We start from the raw sequence: 24,665 nt of genomic DNA, 5'->3' as shown, positions 1-24,665 counted from the left end.
TAGGGTGAGGTCACCCTAGTGGTCACCCAACTAAAACTATTGTGGGGTAGAGAATATCGCCCCGTAAGGCTCCCGATCAAATAAAAATTCAATGTGTCCTGACAAATAGTGCGGTCATCTGACCTTCTTTACCGAAAGTGTCACACCGACTATATTCAAGTCCCACGAGCCACGCCATCTTGCGACGCCATGTTATGATTCCTGTGTCTCTTCCAAGCCCTTTCTGGGCCGAACTTCTGGTTCCTGGGGGCATCCATGCGCATCGAGCCATCCCATGGCATCCTCAGGAGTTTCAAAAAACAAGGTTTTATGTGCATGGAAGACCTTCAATTTTGCAGGATAGAGTAACATATATTTGTGGCCCGCTTCTCTCAGCCTCCGCTTTACAGACCCAAAGTTCATGCGACTACGCTGTACAGTCAAAGTATAATCTGGATAAGCCGTGATGTTTGCCGCTCCTCTCGTGATCGTCCCTCCTTTGCGGAAGTATTCCAGTATCCTCTCCCGGTCGCGGTAATTAAGGATTTTGGCGATCACAGGCCTAGGCGGGTTCCCGGGAGGTGGCCTCCTAGTTAGGGCTCTATGTGCTCTTTCTACCGCAAATCCTTGAGATAGGGCCCCTCCAGATATCTCCTGTAAGAGCATGGATTCGATGAAATCCGTAGGGTCACGGCCCTCCATCCCCTCCGGTAGGCCCACGATGCGGATGTTATTGCGGCGGGCTCGTCCCTCAGCCTCCTCCGCTCTGCTCTCCAGGTTGCCCATCCTTTGTGTCAGGGCATGCAAGTCGGCCTTATGAGTGGCGCAATCTGCTGTATTCGGGCCAACTTCTTTTTCGAGGGCCTCGGTGCGCTCCGCCAGGGTCCTGACATCTTGTCGTAGCAGATTAACGTCCTCTTGGACCTCTCCAACCTTGCGATCCAGTGCAATCTTCAGTTCCGTAACGGCCAGTTCCAATTCGGATTCCCAGGCCGCCCTCAGTTCCACAATCGCCGCCAGGATTTCTTGGTTGGTGCACGAAGATGTCGTGCCACTCCCAGCCAGCGCTTCCTTACTTTTGGTAGTGTCCTGGCTCGGGGGAGTTCTAGTGAAGTCATCTAAGGTAGGCTGTTTCCCCTTCGGCCGCACCGGCCTGTTCGACATGGCTCAGAAAATCGATCGGTTGCTAAAGTAGCAAGTTTGTGTACAGTGCACCGTCACAGCTAGGCCACCGCACAACTCGCCTCTATTCCAGTCCCGGGCCCCGGTTGGCCATTTTGAGTCGCCCTTTGTTCGCGGAGTCTTTTAACTCACAGCCACCGATCTCCGTCGCTGTTAATCCGATTCTCTCCAAAAGTTCACAATGCGTGGCCAATACCTTCACACACCATACTGTGTATCGTCGGTGGTCAGCGATACGTCGTACCGCACATATTTGCCCGGATCGTTGCAGGATCTCGGGAGCTCCTCCAGGACGCGTCCTCCTACATGGCTCTCGTAGCCACGCCCCCCAGGTAAACTATGGTTAATGCCAGCTCGCTATTCAGTGCAGCAGCGGGTGGACTATGTCTCCTAATATCTAGCAAGCATTGTGCTTTTTTGCCCAGACCCTAGCATCCGGAGGCTTCTAAGGTTATCAGACAGGCAGTAATATAGTCTTCCATCAGATCAACCCCTTGCACTGCACATCCTTTATTCCTGGTATTTGCAAGATGCGTCGGTAGCAATTCCACTTCACAAGCACACTTGTCTATCGCCTGTTTGCCTCGTCCTCCTATCATATCATATATACCAGTAACTGCCCCCAGACCCCAGCCATCAGTACATGTATAACATGTCTGCCAGGCCAGCAGAGTCTGTCTTTCCGGACAAAACGTTCAACAACCGTGCCTCTAAGTGGCCAGCCTCCCCGCTCCCCCCACACCCTCAAGGCGGATGCAAGTGTTCAATGTAGACTAAATCCCTCGCCTACCTCTCGTGTCACTGATGTGACTCAAATATGCAGAGTCAGCGCTGCTTGTCTGCAACACAGCGTATTTCCCGCTGTCTCCTGGATCTCCTTTGGTGTCCTCGGCGAGTCCCATACCAAGCAGGCGGAATGTTTGTTGCACCGCCAGGCGCCAAATGCCCCTAGATGGAGCACAGCAGTGTTGTAGCGTGCGATGGATCGCCCGGTAAAGTACTAGTGAAGTGCAGCTTAGGTCAGGTGGAGGGAGGCTTGTAGGAAGCAAGTAACCAGGTTGCCTGTCGCACAGGTCCGCAGTGCAGCAATGTCAGCGTGGCCCCGGCCAGGCCCTCTCATCGCTGCAGGTCTTCAATGACCGAGCGAATGATCCCTCAGTTACACGCCCCTGAGAGCGCCTCCTCAGATCTTTGTATCCAGCAATTAGGCTGCCGCTCTGCCTCGGGCACCCATTTTGGGATCCCCGCACACCAACATGGGATCAGCTGTCCTTCCGCACCACCATCCTGATCAGACCCCAGCCAGCGTCAGTCCGCCCGCACTGGCAAACCTTCCTTACAGCACACCAGCGCAGGTCTGGCTCCCCAACGGCCTGACCACTGCATCCCCAGACCCTTCAGCGCTACGGTGCGGTCCCTACATATAACTTAGTCCGGCACCCAGGCCCCATCCAATATCCAGCCGGCGACCCCAGTCATGTCCGCTCAATCAGGACTACCCTCTCCTGGCAACGGCAGGAGTGCTATCCCTGCACAGCCGCGTCACTGCCCCTCCTCCTCCTCCTCCTCCTCCTCTTCACCGCCTTGCGGCCTCGCCTGCCATCTTTTCCTGAACGGAGCTCACTTTCCACAAGCCCGTACTCTGTTCCCGTGGTCTGATTTTTGTTTTTGTTTTTGTTTTTTTTTTTTACCACCACACGACAACTCACAGCAGGGCAATGGTGTCCCCTTTCAGTTACTGATCTTGTGCACGGCCGCAGTCATGCAAAGCCGCCTAACCATGGGATATATGGAGGATCTCGACGGGAGCGCCGTGTATGCACAGCTCAGGACACGCCCCCCCCCCTTAACAGCGGTTTAAGGGTGTCTAGAAATATTTCATTTTAGAGGGTGCCACATGCTGCACATCTTTCAACTGCATTGGCCAGTAAACCCTGCATCAATGCCCTTGACAAGCACATGCAGAAGAATTTGCATTATTCACCACTGGGCATGAGTTCTGGAATAATGTCCGCAGACAGTTGATTAGTCTTTTGACCTGGCCAGGCTGGTGTGCTCTCCCCTCCGTGTGTCACTTAAGGATTTGCATGCGCAGCTGACTCTACCATGTTCCAGATTATGCAAGAAATGCAGATTACCAATGTTTGCTCTGAATATCCCGTTTCTTGCTTGTCAAGCTGGACTTCTTGGATACAGTTACTGCACAGAACTAGTTGCCCAAAACATTGTGGCCCTTTGAGCATGTCGAGAGTTTACCCTTCTACTCCCACAACTAGTTATTTTTCATTGTTTTCACTAGGGTGATCACCTTGTGCAATATGGGCCTCCCACTGTGTGACATCCAAAGCTTTTAACTTACCTGTCCCAGAGACTTGAAGGCTCCGATTTGTGCATGACGAGGAGATTGTGCCATGCATTATTAATTATATTTTCCATGTTGATTGGGTGTAGCACTTTGTAGCTTTAACACACAACACAATTACTTAGTGGTGGTCATTTTAGAATTGTAATTGTATATTTATAACTCGCTTAATACGTTATAGAAAAAGGTTTCTAAGCGCAGACCTGGGGATTGAACCTGTGTTGCTCCGTGTTGTCTTGCTTCCAAGGCGAGCCCATTGCCCCTTAGCAATCCTCCCGAGTCAGAATCCGCAACGTAAAGGGAAAGCGTAAAAAGTTTGAGGCGTAGGAGGGCAGCAATGTGGATATAGCTTCGTCCTCTGTCTTGGCAGAGCATTTGGTTTTACACCTGCATGAGATTTTCGTGCAGGCATAAAACCATAGGATTCCGATGGGATACACCTCATTAGTACATGCTAATGAGCTGGCGGATTTAATAGGAATCCATTATAAAAAGTTGCATCTGCAGGCTGTTTTATTTCTCCAAGCGGACAGTAAATGTGAAGAGTAAAGGCAATTTCGCATTCATTTAATATTTATTTTTACACTCCGCTTTGGCAGTGTTAGAAATTGCATGGAGAGGACCAGCAACATGTAAGTGTGGTCACCTGCATACATTTATCATGCTTTTTTAGAAAAGGACCTGCAGTGTCTTTCCAGGCGGAAAATGGCCTCATCGAAAATGTTTAGGTCTTTATTGGGCCCTATGAGGATAGATGGGGGAGGGAGCGCAGAACAAACACTGTCCCATGGAACTGAGATGATGGAGCAACTTATTTGATATTTTAAAAGAAGTCTGGTGCCCTCTCTGAGCTTGTAGGTATGGAGCTCTTGTTTCCATTGTTTTCATAATGAAAGTGAATTTCCTGGGCTCGTTGTATTGGGCTGCTCAGACATGGAAGATTAGGCCTTAAGAGTAGATGTGGTGTCGGGCACGGGCACACAGATGAGGGGCCCAAGGTGTTCTTCTTTTATTTGATGTTGCTGTGCCTGTGGCTTTCCGCTTGAACGCTGTAGACTGTTCACTGTTGATCAGCGTGATGTACATAGGGAAGACTTGCACTGCTTTAAGGGTATTCTTATTGCTCATCCATGCAACTTAACCTGCCTTAATGTTTACTGTTTCCATCAGTTAATGTAGTTGTAGCTGCTACTGCCCTTTGGTGCATAATCCGAGCATACTTTGCTAGGGTCTGGGCTAATTTCTTCTGACCACGTACTTCTTTCTCACATCTTTCTTTTTCTCCCATGATAGTTGGATGAAGGTTCTGATACTGACAGTGAGCCAAATCAAAGTCCAGAGGAAGCAAAGAAAAATGGGCGACCTGCTCGTCACAGAACTTCAATGAAGCCTAAAAGAAGACGGATTTCTCACCTCTCAGACAGTGATGAAGGCTCCGATGATGAGTTTAAACCGACCGACAAGGATGATGTGAGTAGTGATGAAGTCAGTAGTGAAGTGGATGAGACGTCAGAATCTGAACCTGACTCGGACGAAGAAAGCCCAATCAAAGTTCCTATTAAACGCAAGAGAGGTGCACTTAACACTGGAGCCCCCAAAAGAAGCTTGGAAAGTGACGTACCCGAAACTCCAAAAAGAGCAGTCCCCATGTCCACAGAAACAAAATCAAAGTTATCATCTTTCTCTGCCCCAGAAATGTTTGAAGGTCAGTCAAATCTTGGCAGCACAGGAGATAGTACAAACACATGGGATCATGAAAGGCTTGTGTGGCTTCAAGATGACAACAGGAAAGATGCAAAGAGACGACGACAGAATGATCCAGATTATGATCCATGCACTCTTCATGTGCCTGAAGACTTCCTTGGTAAGTGCACTCCAGGCATGCGGAAATGGTGGCAGCTGAAGTCTCAGAATTTTGATTGTGTAATTTTCTACAAAGTTGGGAAATTCTATGAACTGTATCATATGGATGCAGTAATTGCAGTGAATGAGTTGGGACTGTCATTCATGAAAGGTTCCTGGGCTCATTCTGGATTCCCAGAAATCGCATTTGGACGATTTTCTGACGTTCTTGTACAGAAAGGATACAAAGCCGCAAGAATTGAACAGACTGAGACGCCAGAAATGATGGAAATGCGCTGCAAGTCCATGTCCCATGTTACCAAGTTTGACAAGGTTGTGCGCAGGGAGTTATGCAGGATCATTACCAAAGGAACACAGACTTATAGTGTGCTGGATGGTAGCCCCTCAGAAAGTCATAGCAAGTACTTGCTGTGCATAAAAGAAAAGGCAGACGATTCTTCTGGCCAGCATCGTATGTACGGAGTTGCTTTTGTTGACACCTCAGTAGGGAAGTTTCACGTTGGTCAATTTGAAGATGACCGGCATTGCTCAAGGTTTAGAACACTGGTGGCACATTATGCCCCAATACAAATTTTGTTTGAGAAGGGAAACCTCTCTGTTGACACTAAGAAAATACTGAAAGGCTCACTCTCGTCTTCCATACAAGAAGCCCTACTCCCAGGCTTGCAGTTTTGGGATGCATCAAAAACACTAAAGGTTCTCCTGGAAGAAGGCTACTTTGAAGGCTGCAGAAATGGAGAGGCCAGTAGTGCGCTTCCGCTTGCTATAAAGAGCATGACTTCTGAAAATGACTCGCTTGGTCTTACACCTGGTGAAAACCGAGAGCTGGCACTCTCAGCCCTTGGGGCATGTATCTTCTATCTCCAGAAATGCCTCATTGACCAAGAGCTTATCTCTATGGCAAACTTTGAAGAATATGTCCCTGTGGATGTTGACATTGCCTGTGCCAAAAACTCTAGTGCTTCTTTTGTTCGATCAAGCCAGCGAATGGTTCTGGATGGGGTAACGCTTACTAACTTGGAAATTCTTCAGAACGGAACGAATGGCTCAACTGAGGGGACTTTACTAGAAACACTTGACACCTGCCACACACCATTTGGGAAACGTCTGCTTAAACAGTGGCTCTGCTCCCCTCTCTGCAATCCTTCCTCAATCAATGATCGTTTGAATGCAATGGAGGATCTCATGGCTATTCCTGAGAAAGTCTCTGAAATTGGTGAACTCCTGAAAAAGCTTCCAGACCTGGAAAGGCTACTTAGCAAAATTCACAGCATTGGATCACCTTTGAAAAGCCAGAATCACCCAGACAGCAGGGCTGTTTTATATGAAGAGATCACTTACAGCAAAAAGAAAATTGCTGACTTTTTGTCTGCGCTTGAAGGTTTTAAAATAATGCAAAAGGTCATTGAGATCATAGAGGCCGGGGTTGATGATCTGACATCTAAAATTCTTAAGCAGGTTGTTACAGTGAAAAATCAAAATGATAATGGCATCTTTCCTGATTTGTCTACAGAACTGAAAAGGTGGGACACTTCTTTTGATCATGAAAAAGCTCGAAAGACTGGTGTTATCACCCCCAAAACTGGTTTTGACCCAGAATTTGACCAAGCACTAGAAGATATCAAGTGTGCGGAGCAGTCTCTCCAGGAATATTTGGATAAACAGCGCAAGCGGTTAGGGTGCAAGACAATTGTATACTGGGGGACTGGGAAAAATCGCTTTCAATTGGAAGTTCCCGAAAGTGTCACTGGGCGCAATGTACCAGAAGAATACGAGGTGAAGTCTACCAAAAAGGGCTTTAAACGCTATTGGACAAAAGCAATAGAGAAGATGTTTGGAACATTGGTCAATGCAGAAGAGCGAAGAGATGCAGCACTAAAGGATTGCATGAGAAGATTGTTCTACAACTTCGACAAAAATTACAAAGACTGGCAAACTGCAGTGGATTGTTTTGCTGTGCTTGGTAAGTTAACTAAAAGCAACGTTTGTTCAATTCAGTACAAAGAATGAATTTCAAAAGATTTTATGGGTGAATGATCACTTTTGAAAATATTCTCCTTGCCTCGTGCCAGCTTTGCATTGGTGAGTGAATCCACTTAACGCGTTATATCTCTGTATGTTGAACTGTCAGGTGTGTGAGACGGCATCCGTCGCTATTGATTCCCTAGCTGTCCATTACTCTGGTCATGCCCGTAGGCTGCAAAGCAGGTTTAGTTTCAGGGTTCAGTACCTTTTCCATCTTCTTTTCTGCCTCCCATCCGTTCTGAAACCCTTCTGTCACTTGTGCACATGGTCCGCTTTTGACTCTGTAGCTAGTCACGGGTTATGTCATGGGGGGTCATACCTTTTAGCAGCCTGGTTGTTGTATCAGGACTGATGTATACAAAATGTGTACAGCCCCTCACCCCCTGCACCATTTCCTCACCAATACCAATTGCTCGATCATCTAGCTGCGAGTTCCCACACAGCCAATCCAAACAATAATTTTCCCATTTTACTGATCTTATGAAGTGTCCTCCCTCTAGGAAACATGCTCTTCCGTTCCCTTGGCAACCACCCCTCCCCCTTCTCAAATCTGACTTTTTGCTGCCCTACAGGGGTCTGTTTACTGTAAGCATGAGCACAGTTCGCACTCTTGACAGGCCCTGGCACTGGATAACTGTACAAGAGTGTGTTTTACATGGGCGGGGGGGGGGAGGGGAAGTTGAAAAGGCTAGATCCGAAAGTTGAACCGCGTAAATGGGAGAAGATTGAGGAGATGAAAGAAGATTGACAATTTTAGAGGCAAAATAGGAAGCCATGTCTGAAGCAGAAGACAGTTTCAATGAGTGACTAGGAGGATGATGGGACCAGAGATTAAAAAGGTGATTAGGAGAAACCTTAGTTTGGTAGTACACCCATTTAGCATGAAATAAATGTAGATCATAAGCATGAAGTGACGAGAGGAAATCAAGATCAGGAGTGTGATTTTCTAGTTCAGTTCTTGCAGACTTAAAAGACTGAGTGGATTTCAAGGAGGAGGTGAGCCATGGTTGAGGGTTTTGAAAGGGAATGTTTGGGAAGGCCTGGGTGTGCGCAGTAGGGGCTTGGGGAGGGTACAGGGGCGAGGGGGGTGTTGCTAGAGGCCATTACATGGGGTGGCACTGTTCGTTTTTACTCTGGTATACATGGGGAACCAAATGCCATATTGGAATCGAGACCCAGGTCACTGCTGATGCCAGGGTTGCAGGCTGGAGTCGTACACATAGAAATAACGCCCATGCATGCAGGACTAGGTTGTTGCTCGGGCATCAGTGTGAAAGGCCAGAGCTGCAGAGATTCATAGAGCCTCCATTGTCTCATTTTACTAACTTTTAGTATCCCAGAAGGAATGTGCCCTGCAAGGCCACAAGGGGGTTGAGAGCCCTCAGTAAAAAGAGATCCCATGAGCCTCCGACCTGACCCGTACCAAATCTAATAGCATCCAAGATCCCCTGCATTCCAAGGTGCCAGCCACTCCCCCAGAGCACCGACCTTAAAACTGTTGGACCCTCAATCGATGAAGGCAGATCAGAATACCGGGATTAGTTGCCTTCACCATAAGTCACATAAATTGTGCTGCGAGGTGCCAGGAGGGATGAAACCTGACCAAAACAAGGGTAGGAAGCTTTGTGAGGGCGCCAATGTGTCTGGAATCGTTCTGTAGTTGGTTAGAAGCTATGGCCTTAAGGTCTCTTCTTAGCCCATATCTGCAGTACCATGTGCACATTAGGTTAGAGATGGGGAATGCATTGTTATTCTTTGCTTAATGAGCAGTTAACCGCAACTTTGTTCCTGCTGTCGTACGAGGAGGAGCCCATGTGGATGAAGATGGACAGACTGGGCTGGGACCAATGGCCTGGCATTCTATGTGGAGCAGGAAGCCTATGTATAGGGTCGTGCCAACCAGTCATTTCGATTTTTACCATAGGTAATTTCGTCAGTGATGCTGTGTGCCTTCAAAAAGTGTTGCTTGTACTAATTATGCCAAAGTTTTGTGGCAGCAGAGCTCTTTGCTGGCGCATTTCTATTTGTTTGGAATTAAGACTTTGTACTTCTTGTAAGAGGTGTGCTGGGGCTTTTTTCCCTAGTGGGTTGTATTATTTTTATTTATTTTTCTGGTGTGAGCGTTGAGGGGCTTATCTACATTTTTGATGACACTGATTTGATCCCAGTCCCCTCCCCCCACACCCTCAGAGGGGCCGCGCCATCCTACAGTGACCAGTCCCAAGCGCGCAACCCGCAGTGGCATATAGGAGCTGTTTTGACAGAATTCCTGTCTGCTCCTTGAAGCGGGGACATGCCCAACGTTGTTGGGACCCCGTGACGGAGGAGCTCGGGTGAACACCTCTTGCGAGAAAAAACAAAGGAGTGGAGTGGAGTTTTTGTATTTTATTTTTGAGATCATGAGGAGGAAACACAGGAGTATAGAAACCTCCCCAAGTGAGGGGGAAAGGTGGCACCATTTTGTTGTTGTGACTAGGAGGATATAAAAGGTAGGAGCTCCATATAATTAGAGCTCAGATTCCCGTGCCCAATATATTTCGGGTGGGGGAAAGAGGAAAAGTAGTGGTTATTTTAGCTTGTTGTTTTATTGTAGTTCATGCTTATTGCTGTATGTTAGGCTCCTGCTCTCCTCCATCTCTATCTCTACCTGTGGTGTTCCCCAGGGGTCTAACATCTCTCCCTGGCTGTTCAAGCAATATTTGGCACTTATTGCCGCTCTCGTCCCCAACTTCCAGTACTATGCGGATGACACTTGGCTCATTTTCAGGCTACCCTGAGCCACCTCTTCTCCCTCCCTCTCTCATCTCTGACTGTCCGCCATCCAGGAGTGGTGTGCCACCAATGATCTCTGCCTTAATACCAATAAGACCGAGATTCTCCTCATCGGCACACCCACTCCTTCCTTTCCTGCCACTCTCTGGCTGGCCTCTCTTGGCCCTATTCCTGCTCCCACCTGTGAAGCTAAGAACCTCGGTCATCTTCGACTCCACACACTCCTTCTCTCCTCACATCTCTGACGTCTATAAGAAGTCACACTACCAGCTGCACCTCCTCAGAGGTATTCTTCCTTTCCTCTCCTTCCCCCAGAAGCTCACTGTCTCCAGAGCTCTGATCATCTCTAGGCCAGACTACTGCAACAGCCTCTTTCTAAATCCGCCTGCTTCTACTCTCCACCCTCTGCAACTCATACAGAACAGTGCTGCAAGACTTGTCCTTGGCCTCAAGCCCAGGGAATTGTATCTCTCCAGGACTGAAAGCTCTCCATTGGCTCCCAGTGGCTGCCAGTATTAAGTTCAAAACCCTCTGCATTGTTCACAAGGCCTTCTGGGGCCTCAATACTTCAACACACTCTTCCGAAATATCTTCCTTCTCGAGCTCTTCGCTCATCTGCCTCCAACTCCCGCAGGGTCAGTCGCTTCTCCAAGCAACAAGTTGGTGGTAGATCTTTCTTCGGCTGGTGCCTCCCTCTGGAACAGCCTCCCCGCCTCCCTGAAGCTGGAGGAGAATCATCTCTGGTTCCGGAAGCACTTCAAAACCTTTCTCTTTGCTTCTGCTTTTTCTCCTCTCCCCTGCTGACTTCTCCCTGAAACTGCAATGGTTACCTGGCCACCTTCTGATCTCAGGTCCAGGTCCCCTGCCCCGCCAGTTGCACACCTGCACTGCCTTCCTGGCAACCCCCGCACTTGGGGACAGTTTCTGTATCCCTACAGTTCCATTACCAGCACTTGACACCTGTTGTCTGCACTTGCTACCTGCTGGCCGTACTTTTACTTAATGTTTATTTATTCTATTATTCAATGTACTGCACTGTCCCCTCTCCCTTCCCCCCGGACTTTCCCACTTCCCCCTTCCCATGCACTTGGGGGATCTGAATGGCATCTGGCCTAGTAGGATCGCTGTCTGTCTTTCTTCTGTTCCCCCTCTTGCCTTGTCGCGCCTTGAAACCCATGTGTAAATGCCTTATATCATAGAGGCCCAGAGGGGCGAGGAGGGATAGGGCATGCGAGGGAGGGATTGCGTACAGGGGCCTGGTAGTGACTGGCGGAACACCATTGTGTCTGACGCTTAATTGAAAGGTTTTTGGGGGACACATAACGAGTGTCAATATGGGAGTAATGACTCCCCTGGAGTAAATGTATAGTGTGTTACCGCTGTATAAGGAGAAGATAAGCGAAGTATCACAAATGGTGGGTGGCAGAGACCCAAGGGGGAATGCCCTGCCCATGGCCAGAGCAAGGGACTAATAACTGGGAGATACTGGAACATATGAGCACGTCCTTTCCACCAGATACAAGGGCAAACAGTTGCAGGACCGGAAAGAGATTTTAGACTTATGGAGGACACTGCCAGGTGTATGCCCCAACACGAAGATAGTACTACCCCAAATATAGTGACCACAGCAGCACCAGAGGAAGTGTTGCCACCTGTACCTAGGGAGGGGCTCCAAACACTTGCTGCCTGGCCAGCCACAGGATATCCAAACCCAACGTATCTGCCACTGCCCCACCCCCACCCCCATATCCACCAACCCCAACCAGCACTACACAGCGGGAGAACAAATTACAGAAAGAGTTAGAGGAGGCATTAGAGACAACACAAACAATGTTTGTCTGTTTGAGGGCAGTAAAAGAAGGGGAGAGCAAACCGGTGTGTGGATTAGACGAGTGGAGGGCTGGGGACGTTTTGTTTATAGCAAAGCCATTCAGGATGTGCATGTTGAGAAACGCAGTAGTGGAGATCGAGGGGTGGAAAGCGGAGGTTATGGGACAGCGAGGTCGGATAGGGAGGAATACCAAGGGGTACATGACGGAGACTGGGACAGTGTGGAAGAATTCGAGGAAGGTGAGGCACACGCCATGGCTAGAAAGTTTGTGGGGCGAGCGATTGAGAAGCATTTTTGGGTGTGTAGCAGTAGCAAGGAAAAAGGGAAGTGATGGACGGAAGGCGAAGAAGGAAGTGGGCCCACATTTATTGCACAAGGGACATGAAAGGGGGTGTTACGTGCCATGGGCACAGATGGATATGAATAATTTGATTAAAACACTCCCGCCCCTTACAGCTGGGGCTGGAAAGTGGATATATGCCTTTGAGAAACACAGCAGGAATATCTTTGGCGGAGGGATACCTGAAGTTTACCTGTCGCAATTGTGGGAGATCAGGCGGGGGATGTGTGGGTTAAGGCTTGGTACCCAGGGGTAAAATAGGCGAGGATGCACACGAAGGGCCCCTTTTAACAATGTTGGGGCACAAGTGTGGGATTTGCTGCGACAGGCGTATCTCGATATACTGGATTTGCTGTCCATAAGGCAGTAAACTATGCGGAAACGATGAAGATCATGCACAATACATTTTAAAAGTTCAGGACATGTGGAGAGCGAGGACTGGTGACCAGTGGGACTGATCAGTTCCTCTCTTCTATTTTGTTATTAAAAAAGGATTACCTAAGGAAGTTGAGAAATCACCCTACAAGATGGGGGTGGAGGGGGGGCCCAAAATTCAGACCATTATTCTACATCATTGTAAAAGGATTAAAGAACAGGAAAAGGAAATGGCAGAGGTTACAAGCTGAGGAAGCGAATTGGTGCAGAACAAATTAGTCGAGATAGCCCTTGAAGGGGCAGTAACAGCAAGTTACTCTGCAGAGCAGGCAGCCATGTGCATAGATGTGATAATAGCAGTGTTTTGGCATGGAGCAGTGTTAGGACAGTTTTTCTGAAGTGATACCAACTTCTTCAAAACCATTCAACTGAGGCAGTACAAGACTCTACTCTTAGTATAAGACTGTACCACCTGAGTACATGGCAGCGTAGGCAGAGCAGCCAGACTTATTTTAGGAGGGAGAGAGGGCAGTAGATACAGTACAAGTGAAATTGTAATACAAATGATCCAAAGAAACACTGAAACACTATGTATTGTAAAAATAAAGGATTTATCTAAATACAGGTAGGCCCTGATAAATCTAGGGGTAAGTAAGTGCTAAAACATTAGAAATCATAGTATAAAAACACACTATACTTGAAATCCACAGACCCAAGTATAAACCTTATTTGGAACACCTACCAGTAGTTCTAGGGAAGTAAAAACCTTCCCTAGAACTACCCATTCTTTGGGAGTAAAATACCAATGGTTACTTTCAGATTACATTCAGTAATACAAGGGCAGTAGGCCCTTCCAATTGTACAGTGACTCTTGGAAAAAATCACATAAACGGTCAACTGGACAATATACTTTTGTTGAATAGTGAACTACTTTTGTCATAACCGTTACACCAGGTGAGTAAAACCTAAGGATGTAATATACAGTTACAGATGCTTTTGAAATCGGGGAACCCCAGATTGAGGTAAGCAATAACTCTGGTAACTTATTTTGGATGGCACTCAGCTAACACAAGGTAAGTAAAACCCACATACTTTAACTTCACAATGAAGGGGAAAGTAAAACCCAATGTCACACTTTACTGAATAGGTATTCTAGGTAGGCAACAACCTAATGTAGACTTATTAAGGACAGGCTAGCAGCAAGTCAGGGGAAGCCAGACCCAGTTGGGGGACACTCATAGTTATCCTAACAGGACTAACCTGGTGATACCAACCGTTGGAGGGCACTCATACAATTACCCTACAGGAATAATCTGGGTAGACCAACACATTACTTTTGTAAAGAGGCACAACCTAATAACAGGAGAGTTTAAATACCTTCACATCTACTTTCTATTAGACTGGCAAAACAGTGGCTAAGGAAGAAAAGATGTTAACCATACTTTTAAGAATGGTGCATCACACATTCAAGATCAGTAAGAACTTTTGTAACTGTTCAATCTTAGAATTACAGTTACCAACCAACTCTTTACAAGTAAGTAAAACACTTGATTTCTTTTCTAGGCAGAAGTCCCAATCCTTCAAAGTCTTTCCCTTATTCTTGGAGCCTGAGTGTTCTCAGTGGCAGAAGGGGTCACTAGGACTAGTGACCAACAGGCAGTGTTAGAATAAGTTCTTTAGTAGCAAAACGGAGTTCCTTAGGAAAACTGGGCAAACAGGCGAGTACTTTACTTTTAGGGATAGAAGAGGATCCAGGGGCTTCACAGAAGACACCTGAGCAGGAATCTAGCAATGGGACTGGGTGCACTGGATGAGGGACCTCCCAATCACAGAAACCACCCCAGGCCTACACAGAAATCCCAAAAGGCTGAAGGTAAGTATATAACCAAGCCAACACAGTACCTCAGCAATGAAGAAGAGATTGCAGCAGGAGAACTTCAGGGACTGCAGCCAAATACCCGGTCAATGGATTCCTTGTCGTGGAGACTGAAACCAAGACCTCAAAAGGGACTTTGCAGTAGGGATCGATGAAGAAGGCTCTAGGCAAGATTTCCCTCGTAGGGTGAATGCGGTTCTACGGTTTTGGCGCCTTGTCAAGGGGGCACAGAAGAAGACAGAAAATTGTGGTTGAATTGTTGTCGTTTTAAAGGTCCAGCACGCTTGTGAGCAGACTTTTCGGACTCGATTCGTGTCTCTGGAGATACACCAAGATGCCCACAAAGTTTCAGCGAGATTCGGAATTCGGAAGACCGTGCATCGCACAGTGGCTGGAGGTCCCAGGGTATTGGGGTATTGCAAGAAAGCAAGGTTGCAGCAACCTGTGGGATGGCTCAAAATGCAGGTCCTGAGTTTAGTGGGTCTCACCAGGCTGTGGGTTCGGGTCATCATTTTCGGAGACCCCAGGTCGATTGGAAGGAAGGGCTGCAGCGTGCTCGGGTTACACAGCAGGCTCTCTGGTTGCTGGAAATCATCTCTGCCTCTTTTCCTTCACCTTCCTCTTTGGTTTTCTGTTCGAGTGGTCAACATGACTTCAGCTTCCAGGTTTCCAGTATTTATCAGGAACTACAGCACAACCTCTGCATGTTCTCCCTGGATTTTACAAGTAAGGGGCGTCTGGTTGTCCAATCGGGACAGCCAGCCCCCCACTGGGATTTGTCCCAGTTGAAGCAAGGCATAAAACAAAGGAGGGGTAAGTTTTGGACTCCTCCCCCACTTCCAGTGTTTACAGACAGACTGGAGCCTGGGCGGGGTGTCAGGGCACTCCCGCCGAAGACAAAACTCGCACAAAGGAATTTCCCACCCTGGATGTCAGGGGAAGGACCAAGAAACGACAAACACTAAAATGGCAGAAAAAGAAGACCGGGGCCATTATGGTAAAATGAGCACACTTAGGTGCCTTTACTGCAGCTGTGATTACAGCCCACGGTGAAGGTGCACCAGAAGTAAAAGGTATCACTGCCACTAGCCATTAAAGGTAAGCTTGTCACTGCAACAGAATTGTTAGTTTTAATGTGAAAGGGGATACATTGTATCTCCCCAGCACTCCACGTGAGGCGGGATGCGCTGGTTTCACAGAATAAAATGTAAAAAGGATTCAAAGATCCTTTCTACCCTTGGGAACTGTAGTTTATTATTCAAGGTTAGCACAAGAAAGTTAAATGGGGAGCCCCTAGGGCAACCCAACAACAGGCACTTATTGCCAATAAGTTGTTAAAACATGATGACTTTAAAAAGACACTCTGGAGAGTCTTAAAAATGACACCCGTAAAAAGAGTTAAAGATGGGTGAGTGTGGAAAAAGGTTCCCACTCACTGAGGTATTAATGAAAAATATCCCACTGGAAAAGCAAAAAGTTCTGGGGTTCAACCAGGAAAGGAAGATTTACCAGCTCTGTGGAAATCTTAACTAACAAGGAGGCCCGGGACAGTGGGGTGGCAGACCTCCTCAACAGTACTCGGAATGGCACCAGGGAGGTCAGCTACGGCGATGAGGCAGGTTCGGAGGGGGCAGTAGGAGTTTAGGAGTGATAGAGCCCAAGCGGTGCAGGGGGGTGGGGATGGGACCGTCTTGGTGTTGGAGCTGCGGGAAGTTGGGACATTTTTAAAGAGTGTAGAAGTAGGCTGGGTATAACCCGTACGACCAACATGCCCCTGCCCCACCACAGCCAGGTACCTTTCCACCCGGAGGTTCACCACTTTTCACCACTTAGCACCCCCACCACCTGGTGCCTTCCTGCTTGCCGCTCTGTTTCCCTACCTAAGGAGCCCTCCAGCCTCTTTTCCTTTGCAGATGGGGAGCAGGTGCAAGTGGATCTAGGTCACCTGGCCTAAGCCCTGCACACCTGGTGCCTCGCTGCCTGCCGCTCTTTTTCACCACTTAGCACCCCCGCCCACCTGGTGCTTTCCTGCCTGCTGCTCTTTTTCACCACTTAGCAAGCCCCGCCCACCTGGTGCCTTCCATCACCGTCTTGTGGCCAATACTGGATTTGACTTTTATGGACTTCATTCATTCACGGTGCATCACTCTTTCTCAACTCTCATGCTGGATTTCCTTTGCATCTTGTACTCATGGTGGCCCTGAATCATGCTATTCCCATCTTCATCTTGTATCCTGGCTTGCAACATTGTGTTACTATTGACTTCTGCAATCGCTCTCCACTCTTGCTTCTCCACTCTTTTTGCCTGCTTACTCTCTGTTCTCTCCTCATTTCCCTTCTCCCTTTTCCTATCTCCTCCCCTTACTTTCTTCTGTACACTCTATCAGAATTGTCCCTGGACCTAATATGATAGCAACCTCTTCTGTTTCCTCCACCCTCCCATTACTGTTTTTTTCCTCCCCACCACCCCTCCAGCACTATCTGAAATGTCGTCAGGTCTAGTATGATGGTCGCTTGTTTTGTTCCTCCCCTCCCTTTCTGCACCCCTGTCCCTCACCTTTTGTTTTTCTCCGGCTCTACCAGAAATGTCGTCAGGCCTAGTACGGTAGTCGCCTGTCTGTTTCCATTTCCTTCCCACTCTCCCCCACCCTTCCTTATCTATGTCTTAGCTCTTGCACTGAAATGTTGTCAGGCTGAGTACGATGGTTAATTTCACATCCTTACTGTTCATGGCCTGTAAGAATGTGGTTGTGTTTTTCCCTTGTTCCCTCCCTTGCCTTGAAGCGCTTTGAAACACATTGTGTATAAGCGCTATATAAATAATCATATCCTACCTCTAGCCCCAATGAAATACCGGGCCTACACCTAGTTGCCACCATGACCCCCACACATGGAGACACAAGCACCACCTAACATGCAGCAACAAGCTGCCCTGCAGAATACCTTGTATGGAGGACAAATGCCTGCATCCAATGTAGTACCGAATGGAACAGTGGCACCTTACTGAGGGGGTCAGCGTTCTGGGAAGAACCCTTTCACGTTCCCAGGTACCAACACCTACCCTGATTAGGACAGCCCTCAGAAAGCTCTTGCATGCCCAGTCCTGTCCATGGCTATTCACCCTGACGGGGAACCCTTGGTGGGGGCTGAGATAGCTAATAAGCAGTTCATCTTTATGGTTGACACAGGTGCCACTAAATCCTGCATCAGTAAGGGAGACTTTCCATTATCTGGGATTCTCTGGGGCTGTTACAATGGTTCCTTACACAGAAGAAGTAGCTATTAAGATAGAATACAGTAGGGGTGCACGCACCACTTTTATGCCTGAGTTCTCCCCAGTAAATTTGTTGGGACGCAACTTGTTGAGCCAACTGAACATGACCATTTCTTTCACAGATGGTGGGGTAGATGCGCCACCCCAGGTATGTGTGCCTTGAGGGCCATGGTGATCATACAGGCCAGAGGAAGGGATGTGGTGGTTCGCGGCATCCCAGTGGACCCCGGGGGGGGGGGTGCTGTGACATGTTTGTGTACAGGATTACAGTATTTTTTTGACACCATGCCCCAAATTGGTAAGGTGTGTTGGCGAGTACCCTCAGATTTTATTTTTCGACCAGTGGTGACCCCCGAGCTTGTGGCAGGCACGATACTCTCACTAGATTTACAGGACCTGGTTGTGTCGGCTAAATGGATCGTTCTGGAGGGCACAACCTCTGATGGATGTGAGTGGCATACTGTACTGTGCATTGACCCAACAGTGCCCCTTAAAGAGGTCTCAGATGCAGACTTGAGACTGTTTGACGATCAGGTTGACGATGGGGGGGGGATTTTTAGCTATTTGCGGTATTGTACCATAATCTCACAGGGGATACAAAGGGCAATTTTCTTTGATGGCCCTTGTGTCCCCGCCCCCTTTCACTGAAACAGATTTAGTGCAGGTCCCAGAGAGATTATGGACAACTACTAATGTGGGGGGCACTAGCCAGAAGAAAACGTAAACCAGGAGCAGTGTTACAGCAAGCTAAACAGTACCCATTGTCAAAAGAGGCAGAGGAGGGCATAAGGGATACAATTGTGGCACTTCTGAATCGGGGGATAATCGTTCCCTCCACGTCCCCATGTAACACAACGATCAATCAGATAAAAAAGACAAAAGAGGGGAGTTGGAGGATGATCCAGGACCTTCGTCCTCTATATTACATTGTCCAGGCAGAATTTTCTGTTCCACATGCTGCAACGATATTATCACCCTTCTGCAGCTACTGGCGTACAAGGGGTACAAGGTTGATGAGGCAAAGCTACAATATTCCCTTCAAGAAGTGCTCTATTGGGGCCAGTTGATATCCATCCATAGGAAGAAAATGATACCCGATCGTGCCACCTTAGTGTGTAGCACACCCCAGCCCAAAACTGTCAAAGAAATGCAGAGGTTTCTAGGGTTGTGCGACTACTGCCGAGCGTGGATTTTAGATAATGACGCATACACATTGCCCCATTTCAAGGAGGCTCAGAAAAAAGACCACAAGCTCACCTCGACGGAAGACGTGCTCATCCGCTTCAATGATTTCAAAGAGGTAATTTCCACCACCTCAGTGCTAGGTACGCCTGACTATACTCAGAAAGTTTTGTTTTCTCATTCCAATGCCGAATTGATGACTGCTGTCATAACACAAAAAAGCACGATGGGCCACAAGCCATTGGCCTACTTCAGCGGACTGTTACATTCCGTGATGCAGGGCTAGTTCGCTTGCGAACAAGCATTTGCTGCGGCTGCATTTGCAATTCCGAAGAGCGCCACAATTGTCATGGGGTGCTCTGTAACATTGTATGTGGAGCGCGCGATGTTCACCATTTTAGAATGTTCCAAATCAACATTGACAACACAGCGGGTGTCTGCATATGAAATCATTCTGTCCAGCCAACATACATATTGTAAGGTGTAAAACTGTAAATCCTGCCACATCTTGACTGTACATTGTTCCGAGGAGGATTTTGTAATGCATGATTATGAGCAGTGAGGAGCACCAGTAGGCGAAAGCCGGCCCCCCACGCCTAAGGCCCACAAGCACAAGGCCTTCTCTGTCTGTGCCACAGTGCATCAGCTAGGGCTGGCTGAGAACACCGTCTGGGCTGCAGGAGCAGCTCTCCCTCCACCCGATGTTCCCGTCTACTGCAGGAGCAGCTAGACTTCGAATCCTCCTGCTTGCTAATATCGCCCACAACCAGCCATTGTTCGATCCGACTCCTACACTGATCATCCCCCTTCAGGAGACCCACCACTGGATGAGAACTTGATCTCACCTTGCCAGGCTACATGGCTGACCAGCACGCCTCACGTGGAGCTGCTGCTCTGTGTAATTTCCTGTAAGATAGCCGCCGCTGTCTCGAGCTCTTTTTGTTTACTTGGTTGCCTAGAAACCGCTGTTTGGCCTATAGGCAGTGAGGGGCACCAGTAGGCAGAAGCCGGCCCCCCACACCTAAGGCCAACAAACACAAGGCCTTCCCTGTCTGTGCCTGTCCGGGCGGAACGTGCCGTGGTGCCGGTCTCCCTGCCGGCATGCCCCGCTGACTAAGTGGTACACCGCTGTGTCTACTATAATCGTTAGTACCTTCATTGACTTCCAAACCTTGTGTTGAGCCGTCCGCCAGGCCTTCCAGCACGTATTGCCTCCGCAAGGTCTATACTGCACCCCCCATTAACGGGAAAGGGTGAAAAAACATGTGTCGTATACCCATTTGCTCCCTCCCAACACTCCTGCCCGATGAGACCTACCCTGCTGGCTGAATACCACGTCTCACTACAGAGCGCAGTACATTGGCCATGTAGTGGGTCACTCACTGTAATATCAAACTGCATCCCACAAACTGTTAGAAGTGATATCTGCAAACTGCTTCTTCTGAACTGACAATTTGTAAATGCAAATGGTATCCTCCAAACTGTTATTTATTTTGATATGAAAAATGCATTTTTAAACTGTTATTAATTGTATCCTGCAAACTATTTTTAACAGCCTCTGCCAAAAGCTACCTAGCTACGCTGCTGCACTGCCCACATTTAGTCGCAATTCGCTAGAACTAGGAACTGCTCAGCTCACTAGAACCATGTTACGCGTTAGCTGCATCCTCCAAACTGTTGTTGATCTGTGTGTGCAAAATGCATTATTTAAACTGTTAATAATTGTATGGGCAAACTGCATCCTACAAACTATCTATGTATTGCTCGGCTCAAGAGAACTGCATTGACTCATTAAAACTGTGACACATTAGAACGGTACACTAGAACTATGTACCTCACAGCACCTGCCCTTCCCATGGAAGCTGTCGCTGGGCGCTCCCATCTACGCATCATGATATGAGCAGACACCTACACAACTTCCAGCAGCCAAGCGCTCTCTTCCAGCATGAAGAAGCAGCCACCGAATTCGCCGGACATTCCTCCCACATCTTTTCTCCTATCCTTCAGTAAGCCCCATGCCCAACTCACCCAGCAACAGCTCACTACCCATCTCCCCATTAACTTCCTAGCTAATAGACTAGCTAGGTTAAAATGCTGCACTGAACCCCAGCAGCACCCCAATTACCCCAGACCTACACCTATTAGGAATCAATTTCTAGGCACGTGCTCCCTTCATGCACGTACTAACATCAAACATAAGCGGACAGAACTACCCCAGCACCCCGCCAACTACAGCCCTACAACGGCACCCATCGCCAAAACTGACTCATGGGCAATTAAACCAACTCCAAGTCAAAACAAAACCCTGTCCACCCCGCTTCAATGTGCCCTGATAAATTCACACTCTCTCCCAGATACTGTCATGGGCGCTACTCCCGAGGGGCCAGGACTGGCCCAGCGCCCTCAGAAGCAGACCCGTCTTCCACTACTCCGGACCCAGCAGACCCCTACAGGGGCCCTTTGGACCGTGTCCTGGCGCCTTTGGCGCCAGGCTCATGAAGGGTTTCAGTCCCGGCGCCATAGGCGCCGGGCTCATATTGATAAACAGTGTAATAATGCTTGGGTGGACTTACCTGAGGCAGACCATGCTGCATATTTACCCAGAACAATCCAGTCTGGTTGAAGTCCCCAGCCATCAGGGCTGGGAGGAACTATTCCCTCCATTCAGGAACTCTTTTCTTACCTGGGTGGAACCGGTGGAAGAACACACACTGGAAGCACTTCTCTGCTATTTAAACCACGCCCGATGGAAAACACGTGCTTCGCGTTATTCTGCAGCAGCAGCAGGACGCTCACCGAGTCGGCTCCTGCATTCCAGGTCCAGAGTCCTCTTCAGCTTCCGCGCAGCAACCTGTGGATGAAGAAAGACACAGAACAATACTTACCAGATCCCGGAATCCAGTCACCGGCAAAACCTGCAAAGAATAAACATAAGGTTAGAAAAGTGCAACTCGCTCGCAGCCGCGCCCGCTTACCTGATCCATCCGTGATTGCAACGGAGCTAACCGCGGCCTTCTCTTCGGCAGTTTCTCTGCCCCTGAAAGGCAAAGGACATAATTAAAAAGGGGTTCGGGTGAAGGCAGTCGCATTCATCTTAACTTACCAGTTTTTGCACGCGCAGAAGCGGCTGCATCAACCGCAGCATCCCGGCACCTGAAAACTAGAAAAAGGACATTGTTAGAGGTGCCATTAAAAGCGGCCAACGATCATTATACTTGCGTGCATCGGCACGTGCAGTGGCAACGGATATAAAGCCCGCATCATCCCGGCACCTGAAAACTAGAAAGGACATTATTAGCGGTGCCATTAAAAGCGGCCAACGAACATTATACTTACGTGCATCGGCACGTGCAGCGGCAACAGAAAACTACGCCCACAGCATCCCGAGGCCTGAAACAAAGGAAAAGGAACATTATCGAGGTGCCCATCTTTTAAAGCCTAAAGACTACAGTATACTTACAGGCATCCGCTCGTGCAGTAACGGCGGCATCGCTCTTCGGCATCCCAGCACCAGTGCCACAACTAAGGCCGCAAAAGACTTGAGCCTCAACACTGAACTCATCCAGTGACGTAACTGGAATCCACGCACCCCTGCACCAGACGCAGGATGGAGAGCTCAGCATTTATACGCCTAAGGTGAGAGCTCGCCGAGACAAGTAGAAAGCTAGGCTGTGGGAGAAACTGGCGATTGGTGGGAGAAGGAATCCCATCAAACGGTGATTAACCCTTTTTCTTCCACCTGCAGAAAACTTACCCTGCAAGTCAGACATTCGATAAGAGGAAGCCCAGTCCTGAGAGTCGTCCGAGCTCTACGCTTCTCAATTGAAGAAACGATAGCAGCCCAGCCGGGATCAGCGCCTCCGTGGGAATCAGGTGAGCGTTACAGATACATGACCAGATCACCAACCTAAACTTGGATGCCCTTGCCATCATGGAAACATGGCTCCATGAAGCATCCGGCTCTGCCATCGCACTAGCTTTACCACCAGCAAGGTCGACCCATTACCAAAGGAGGAGTAGCCCTCATCGTCAAGGAATCCCCATCAGTCAGACAAGCTAACTCACCACCACTACGTAGTAACGCTGACGCTTATCTGTTAAACTCTCCCTCTCACCTAACTGTACCATGGCTATCCATGTCATATACCGCCCTCCAGGCTCCCTACGCGACTTCAATGGAAGTCTACTCCATATGCTAGGAGAACCTGAAAAACACCTCAAAATCAATCCTACTTGGGGATCTCAATATGAGTTTCAATGACCCGAAAGATAAACCAGCAAAATCCCTATCAGAGCACTCCAGGACGTGGGCTTCATCCAAAAAATCAGAGCCTACCTACACCAAGGGACATATCCTGGACTGGGTAGCTGACCACAACTGCTCAGGAGACATCAGCTCAAACACTCCCTGCCCCTGGACAGACCACCACCTCATCCGCTTCTCCATCCCAACCACCACCCCTATCTTCCAAACCAATTTGCCCACCCCACCAGCACTAGCTAGATGTTCACGTAATTTGACTATGGATAGCATCCTCCCACTTCTGAAGTGCAGGCCTGCAAGCCTCCCTGGTCTTGGTTGAACAATATAACACAATTAAAACAGCCATTAACGCCATTGCCCCTTTAGAGAGCAAGAAAGCGAAAAGAAAAACCCACAAACTCCTGGTTCAATAAGGATCTCCAAGAACTACGCTCCCACAAGCGCAAGGTGCTCTCCAATTGGCAAACCAACCCACAAAAATCCACGATGGAGGTTTACAAAACAATTGCAGCAGAATACAAAAAGCCATCATCCTAGCTAAATCATCAGCGTTTAATGCCAGAATCTCTAACGCCAAATCAGAGTCAAAAGAGCTTTTCGCCATCTTCAAAGAACTGGCCATACCTGCCACCTCCACACAAGAACTGGTGAAAGATGAGGGCTGGTGCACCAGAGTGTAACAAGCCATGCTCGAAAAAATAGATCTGCTGTAGAAGAAAATTAAAACCCACTTCAACGCATTGCCTTGTGCCAACAGCCCCACGTCACCCGCGACGAACCATGACACTGAGGACATAACACCCCTCTCCTTTGGGGTAGTAACAGAGACTGAGGTACTAGACATCAAACAAACCAAACCATCTAACTGCAAGGGTGATCTCTGCCCAGATAATCTCATTCAAGACTGCACAGTCACACTAGCCCCGTTTATGACAGCCTTTATTAATGCCTCATTTGTTGCTGGCATCGTCCCCGCCTGTCTGAGGCCCGGGTCCGCCCCCTTCTGAAAAAACCCAACCTAGACCCAGACTCACCCAATAACTACAGACCCATCACCACTGTCTGCTTAAAATTCTAGACAAAGCCGCTTATTTTCAAATCCAACACTTCCTCGAAGTGAACAATATCTTTGGCGAAAGGCAATCCGGATTCCGTTCAGGCCATGGTACTGAGTCAACCCTTTTGGACCTCAAGAACCAACTAGGGGAAATTATTGACGAAGGGCAAGCCTGCGCTGCTCCTGCTCCTTGATCTATCGGCAGCATTTGATCTCATCGATCACAAGACTCACTGCAATCATCTTGAAAACTCAGCGCACTTCCACCCTGAGGCCACAAGCT

The 24,665-nt window shown here is 48.4% G+C and overlaps 1 protein-coding gene across 2 annotated transcripts in view; it reads left to right on the top strand.

The window, feature by feature from the left end:
- The window catches only part of MSH6 (mutS homolog 6), a 687,900-nt gene that overhangs the window by 345,130 nt on the left and 318,105 nt on the right, over positions 1 to 24,665 (top strand). For both annotated transcript variants that reach the window (XM_069608414.1, XM_069608413.1), the window contains exon 4: positions 4,817 to 7,349. In XM_069608414.1, coding sequence (XP_069464515.1) covers positions 4,817 to 7,349 — 2,533 coding nt within the window. The remainder of the gene's footprint in view (positions 1 to 4,816; positions 7,350 to 24,665) is intronic.

The sequence above is a fragment of the Ambystoma mexicanum genome, chromosome 4q (assembly GCF_040938575.1).
Source record: "Ambystoma mexicanum isolate Mex_15411 chromosome 4q, UKY_AmexF1_1, whole genome shotgun sequence".
Classification (NCBI taxonomy): domain Eukaryota; kingdom Metazoa; phylum Chordata; class Amphibia; order Caudata; family Ambystomatidae; genus Ambystoma; species Ambystoma mexicanum.
This window is presented reverse-complemented; position numbering and strand designations above follow the sequence as displayed.